Genomic DNA, 7,149 nt, shown 5'->3' on the forward strand with positions numbered 1-7,149 from the left:
GTGTGTTGTCCAGGTAGGCTAAGATACACTGAGGTGTTGTCGTCCGACCTCCAAAAGAACGCTCTGGCAGCTTTGCAAAGACTGGGAGCTGTACGGAAAATCAAAGGGTATGTTGGTTTTCATCATCCTTGTGTCCCTGGTTGGTTGGACTGATAATAATAATCATTCAAAATATTCAGAATCCAGATTATAAATGATCAAACATCCACATTTAGTATGTGAAGTAGGAGTGTGGATACAGATACGTGTACGCTTAAATCATGATTTGGAACTTTCACTGAACTTTTTTCTGACATGAAGATTTAAATTAGGATTTATTAAAGTTATTTTTGGGGGATTGAGCCGTAAAACAAATGTTCCACTCGTTGATCATGGAAAGTAAGTTTATTTATTGAGGCAAAAATTACGTCTATTATTATTGTTATTATTATTATGTACAAGATAAGATAGACTTTATTGATCCCACACCAGGGAAATACAACAAAAAGAGAGTGCCTGATAAGAAAATACACATTATAAAAATAAAATGTATATAATGGAAAAAATAAGTTATATACACTAAATCGCACCTTTTTATATATACACAGATATGTTCAATGGAACATTGCATAGAGATAATGTCACACATTTTTTACAAAATATTATCTTGAAAGATTACAGCAGGAGGTAGTTTCACAGTGTAAATATAATTGCACAGGAAAAATAATTGGAAAGCGTAAGTATAATTTAAATAAAAATATATATGAACAGGGTTCCCACACATCCTGGAAAGAGCAGAGTACAGGTATAATATAATAACGTAATTATAAAATAAAGTAAGATAATATGTATATATTTATTATGTAAAGGCTATGCATATAAAGTTTGTATACATATTAAGCAGTAGGATTTATAACCAGAGATAAATATGATAATATGAATTAAGGATCTAAGGATAGTCTGTTTGTTGTCCCTTTTTTTGCACCATTTAAGGACAAACACCCCCCAAAAAAGCAGGATGAGACTGCAAATCTGTTTTTATAAAGCATAAAAACACTAAACTTTAATGAGCTGGTTAAAATACAACATTTTCTCACTTACCTCTAATTATATCGAGCCATGAAGCTAGTTTTGGTGATTTCTGCCTCCCTGAAAAATAAACATAAAAATGACAACAGCAATCTCTATTAGGAAACAATGTCCTTTGAACTCTGGCTAATCCACAGAAAGCTCTCCAACTTGCTCTAGTGCTGAAAATAACCCCCAGTGTTTTTACTTCAGAGTGGAGCCGGGGACTTTAAAGGTCAACAGGGTGATGGTGAACTCGCTGGAAGACACTTTAGGTAAGAAACAAGCTGTCAGTCGGACTCTGAACACCCGGCTGGAATAAATGGAGTTCTGCTTCTCTCTCGGCCTTTAAAACAAATCTCAAATTTGTCTCTTTTTGTCTAGGAGGAAAACTCCCCACTCAGAAGTCTGTCTCCGCCCGCCTCTAATTCAGCTTTATTAGGGCACTGAAGAATCTTTTTACCTGCGGCGACGTCTCAGCTCTTCCTGGTCGATCTCCAACCCGACTGCTTTCTATGAGAGATGGAACAAAAGAGTTTCCATCAGGAGACGAGCTCAACCCCCGTTTTTTTTATTCCCTTCTTTAATTTCACTTTCTCTCTGACTAAAAACCTTTTTCTATATATATTATATATTGTATTATATACGGTGTGCTCATGAGACCAGAGGCTCAGTAAGGCCTTTGAAGGTATATTGCTGAGCTCTTTGGCTCAGTCTGAATAACTGACCTTTTGCTATGAGCAGCCTTGTGAAAGCTTCTGAATGTGCCAGCTCCACTCAGGATGGCGGCCATTCTCCATTAATGCATTTGATACCAACCCACTAACACTACTGCTTTGTGTTATTTTCAGTCGGCTTTTTCATCCGAGCTTCAGTCCGTCTCTGTTTATCACCTGTTACTCTCTTTTTTTTTGAGCACTTTAATGAATTTATTCATGCAGTGTGGTGTGGACCTATATCTTCAGTCTTTTTCACTTTTTCCTCATTTTGTTTTTGTGTGAAATGAAAGTTGCTGAAATGGGTGGATGGTTACATATTTTAGCGTTGGGTAAAAACTAGGGATGCACTATATATGGATTGTTAATTACCTGCTTCCTGTGGCCAATAAAGATAGCTGATGATTTAACATTTTTATATTTTAAAAAATAAGTTTGTAACCTGTAGTTTTTACACACTTGATGGCAAGAGATGAAGGAATTATTATTCCATAGTTATAGCTATAATTTAATTATCCCAATAATTCATAATCATTTTAATTTTCCCATAATCGGACGCTTATTTATCTGCCCTGATAATTATTGTGCATCCCTAGTTGCGGTCTGAATGACGGAGGTTATATATATATTTAAGTAGTGGACCTATATCTTCACTGTTTCTGAAATGGGTGGATAAGAAGATTTGGATGGTGACATATGTTAGCATTTGGTAAATTAGTTTTTTTGCACTGTATGAATGAAAGAGTTTATATATTTGAGTTGAACTTGCCACAAACCCAAGGCCTACTTTAAAGATTAGCTTGTGCCAGGTGTCACTGTTGGATTTAAAGCGCCTGTAGCAAACACTCGGGGCTTCACGAACAAGCAGTACAGTCGTCTTTGTTTACACAGTTGAGATAATGCTGCGAGTCCAACGCCAGTGTCGCAAAGTTGCCAAACTCTGTTTAAAACTGCAGGTAGTTTAACTGAAGCACTACCAGCTACACCAAAGGAACACGTTTGAATTATTTGTTCACTGTTGGAGATCATTTACATATTTTCTCATGTTCTCAAGTTTAGAATATAGTTGGCGACGTTGCTTCAAAGTTACTGATTCAGAATATATTACAGTTGTTTAATATTCTGGATTTATTTATATTCAAAGCGATGCACACTTTATGTAATTTTGTTACAAGGGAAGAAATAAAATAAGAGCAGTAGACAAACTAAGAGGGACAATACTAATAAAATGTCTCTGAAGGACAAGAATAACGGGTCAGGAGCTTTAAACAAGAGGCCAACGGGTGATTTCTTTTTTTTTCTTAGACTCAGGATTACCTACTTCGCTCACGTTGTTCAAAAGGGTGTCATTTTTATCAAATTTTCCAAATTAGATTAGTTGAAAAGAAGCTATTTATTTGGTAGTTAATTAGAAGTGTTATTATATTGACCTTGACTTCCCACTTCAGTGTTGGCGGCAGATTGTAGTTTTTACAGAAACGAGTTGAACCTCATGTTCCAAACCAAACAGCTGCAGGCTCGCTGGCACTTCAGGTACAATTAGTTTCAAGTTTTTTTGGTGCCAATATGATGCTTGAGATTCTGTGACAGTATGAACATACTGTAATACTATTTTTTTTTTTTTTTTTATCCCTCTGAGGAATACAAACCCATTTTTCTGTTCAACAAAAAAGCCAAATTTCTCATAAAATTTCATTTAAAATTACATGGTGTTACAGACACAGTATTGCGGTTCAATACTGGAATTTTGTCCTATCTTGTGAAAAACATGCGCTGAAACCAACAGGTTAGCCTCAAATTCTTCTGTTACAATGTAAAACTAGTCTCAGCTCTCTGGAAGTCAGTTCTCTATCAGTGAATCTCCACATATGCTTCAGAATAACGCGCTACTCGTTACGTTTGGGTCACGTTGGTTGGTTCATATGCTAGCATAATATAAAAGGGCAATGATGGTGCAAACAAAAAGTAATAAAAGTTTGGATGATATAATGATTTAATTTGTATTCACGCAGCCACAACGGCTAAAATAAAACTATTTTTTTCCTCCAGTAGGGGGCAGCTGAGCCAAAGAGAACAAATGGGCTGTTAGCTTGTGTAACTTCGGCCCGGCCTTGTGCACGTCTTTGCAGCTATACTGAGTCGTTTAACTTGAAGTTCGGCTTATTTTCCATTTTTAAACCACCAAACACAAACTTTTACACTCCAAAATCATAAATAACTACATATTTTATAAAAAATGCTTATTATCTTATTTGATCGCCAGATACTGAACTTGTATATTTTGAAACTTCCACTTCTCTCACTGAGGTTAACTCAGCCAATAACAAAGCAGCTCTGCATCTAAGAAATGTTTGTAGAACAACAATCTGCATGTCAACACATATCATCCAAAGTGTAAGTCTACAGTGTGAGTGTAACATTAAGCTTTTATACTGTATAATGTCTAAATGTTTGACTCCTGTGTGTGTGTGTGTGTATGTGTGTATGTGTGTGTTTGTGAGGCCTTTAAGTGCCAGAGCTACAGGCTGATGAAATACAAAAGCATATTAATAAAGTGTTTTGAAATACAAATTTCAGATTGTGTCTCTTGCAGATAAACTGGAGTAAGGTCAACTGGCTCAGATTGATTGAGATTCACTCCGTCATCCAATCACATCCAATGTTTGTTTGATAGTCAAACCTCTGGTGACAGACTGCCGAGAGAAACTATTTGATCTTAAATGATTAAAACATGTGATCATATTTAATCACGCCGGCGTGTTTACACTAATTAACCAAGATAATTTGGGTTTTTTTTCAGTCCACATTCACACAGCTCTCACTGGTCATTTTTAAAGGTTGCAGCAGACGTGATGCTGCAGGGACTCGAGATATTTTAGAGATTTAGTGATTTACAGGTGAAAAGATAAATAGAGTGACAGCCAGAGATTCCTGGGAAACGTCTGGGAAAGCTAACACAGTTAAAGGTTTCTCAAATTAATCTGACAGCGTGTTGAAATTTGTCTGAACGCCTATGTTACCTATAACATTACATATAAACATTGTTAAAGCAGCAACAAGAAACCTAACTTTTGTGTTGATTCTGGCGCTCCCCTGTGGACAAAAGCGTGTAGTGTTTTAATCACTGACTTCAAGGGGAATCCAATGTAATTAAGAATAACTAGACAGCCAATCTACTTATGGACCTACAGAAACATTCAGTATTACATTTAGACTGTTTCTCCTGCTTAGTAGTTATTTAAACCTGGATTCCCTTTTTTCTGGTCACTTGGGGGCAGTGCAACAAACTGTATGGCTTATTCCTTTGTTTGGAAACACTAGGTTTTTGGTATAGAATTGGTTAGTGAGGCTTTTCTTTCCATTTTCTGTTTATTTCAGTACGTTTTATGCTCTTAGAATCCTCTTTTTCTCATATTTATTTATTTGATTTAAGCAGCATCCACCAGTCCTTTTCCTTTATAGTCACCTATTTTTGTTTGTAAGGAAATCCAAGCTCCTCATATGTTTGAGTTAACCAAAAACTACCTGGTTTTTGTTGCTTCCCTTTACCTTTACAAGCTGGGGCATAACTATGGCTGGGTAGGTACAGTGTGCTTTTGAGAGCTTCTTTGCTGCTGCAGTGGAGACGATGCTGATGAAAGCCAGTGACACTAAATAAAATTTAGAACAGCTGGGGACTGTAAAACCAAAACAATAAGCTGAAAGACCCTAAAAAAAAATCCTTACAGCTGATGAGAACTTGAGAGTCATCTGATAATCGTCACTTCAGGCAGCACATTTCACATTATATTTATTTAATCCATTGTTAAAATAAAAATATGAAAGTATACCCTGGATGTAAAAAAGTTTTACCTAAAATTTCTAAATGTCTTTTGACCTGAAAATCATTCATCATAACCGTGCCTACTGGGTATATAAACTGGGTCTCCTCTGAGTCAGTCTCTCTACATCAGTCGCTTCTGACGGTTCTTTTTGGCTCATGACCCGTTAAAATCAAGTTGTCAGCGGTTCAGACGAAGAGTCATTTTTCCTGCTCTTTCATTTAAAAGGATTTGTAGACGCCTGAAGAGCTGAGAGGATCCAGTCATTCACACGAAAAAAAAGCAAAACTGTGAGTCATTTGGCTCTCACCTTTTCCATGCTACTGGCTGGGCGTCTTATTCTTCATAACAGAAAACCGCCACCACCTTTATTCGAAGGACAAGAGGCCTGATGAGCTTCTCACGTCTGGAGAGAACAAGGAGGAAAGACAGAAATGTTTATTAAAAGAGACCTGATGAAAACAGTGGTGAGAGAACTCTATGCTGTGTTTGTTGTTCTTCATTTATTTTGGAAGCCTACTTCTGGGATTTATTATAATCTTATTTTAGTATACATTAACAACAATATTATAATATATATTATAATACAACATTATTTATGTAACACCTTTTAAAAAAAGTGCTTCAAGAGACAAAGCAACACTATCGTCCTGATTCAAAAAATGTAAAGAAATATAAAAATTAAACCAAAATACAATAATAAGAACAGAATAGAGGCGATGAAAACAACCAGATAATCACTTCACCTGTCAGTGGTCATAATGTTATGGCTGATTGGTGTATATATTTATAATAATGTTAATAAAAATACGTTTAAATCTTAAATAATCACCTAGACTTTGTAGAATGAAATGTGGAGCTGTAGGCCTACTGTGTATATTTTCCTTTTTTTTTTCTTTTTTCTTACGCCTTCTTAAAATTAAGAAGGCCACGCGACCCCCTTGAAGTTTTGGTGACCCCTAGTGGGGATCCTGACCTCCAGGTTGGGAACCACTGCCTTATGTGTTTTCCTATACCATCAAAAAACAAAAAAAACTTCTGGAAATTGATTTCTTAAAAGGAGTGGGAACAAAAAATATAAAATATGAGTCATTTTGTGTATCAAATATGATTTTTAAATCCCTTTGAAGCCCTTAACAATTGACTCGGACCCCCCGGGGAAGATGTGTAGCCGAAGTTAAGAACCACTCTTACATTATCTGTGTTCCCAAATTGAAATGAATTGACCGTACAGTGTGAAAGACCTTCAGCATTACAGTGGAGCTACAGTGATCAGATCACTACATAGAACCAGCCTCTAGGTGTCAGACTTGCCTCTCTGTGAGCTCTATGTTTGTGGTTGTTGTTTCACACACACTCTCTCTCTCTCACACACACACACACTATCACAGCAACATTTTTCATCATGTTTTGCGGCCGTGCTGCTGAGTAAGAGACTGCTGCCAGCAAATCCACCACTTTCCATCCATATTGCCCTTTTCTCTCACACTCACTCAGTCTCTGACAAATAATAGGTTCATCTAAAGTTGCCATACCAAATTGCTTATACACACAAACACACACAC

General features: G+C 36.4%; 1 protein-coding gene across 1 annotated transcript in view; it reads left to right on the forward strand.

The window, feature by feature from the left end:
• The window catches only part of gnpat (glyceronephosphate O-acyltransferase), a 13,269-nt gene extending 9,279 nt beyond the window's left edge, over nt 1-3,990 (forward strand). The window contains exons 15-17 of the mRNA XM_035678535.1: nt 14-107; nt 1,261-1,322; nt 1,432-3,990. Of these exons, the coding sequence (XP_035534428.1) occupies nt 14-107; nt 1,261-1,322; nt 1,432-1,475 (200 nt within the window). The 3' untranslated portion in view covers nt 1,476-3,990. The remainder of the gene's footprint in view (nt 1-13; nt 108-1,260; nt 1,323-1,431) is intronic.
• Nucleotides 3,991-7,149: the final 3,159 nt, after the last annotated feature.

The sequence above is a fragment of the Morone saxatilis genome, unplaced genomic scaffold (genome assembly GCF_004916995.1).
Source record: "Morone saxatilis isolate NCDOM2014 unplaced genomic scaffold, NCSU_SB_2.0 Contig7, whole genome shotgun sequence".
Classification (NCBI taxonomy): domain Eukaryota; kingdom Metazoa; phylum Chordata; class Actinopteri; family Moronidae; genus Morone; species Morone saxatilis.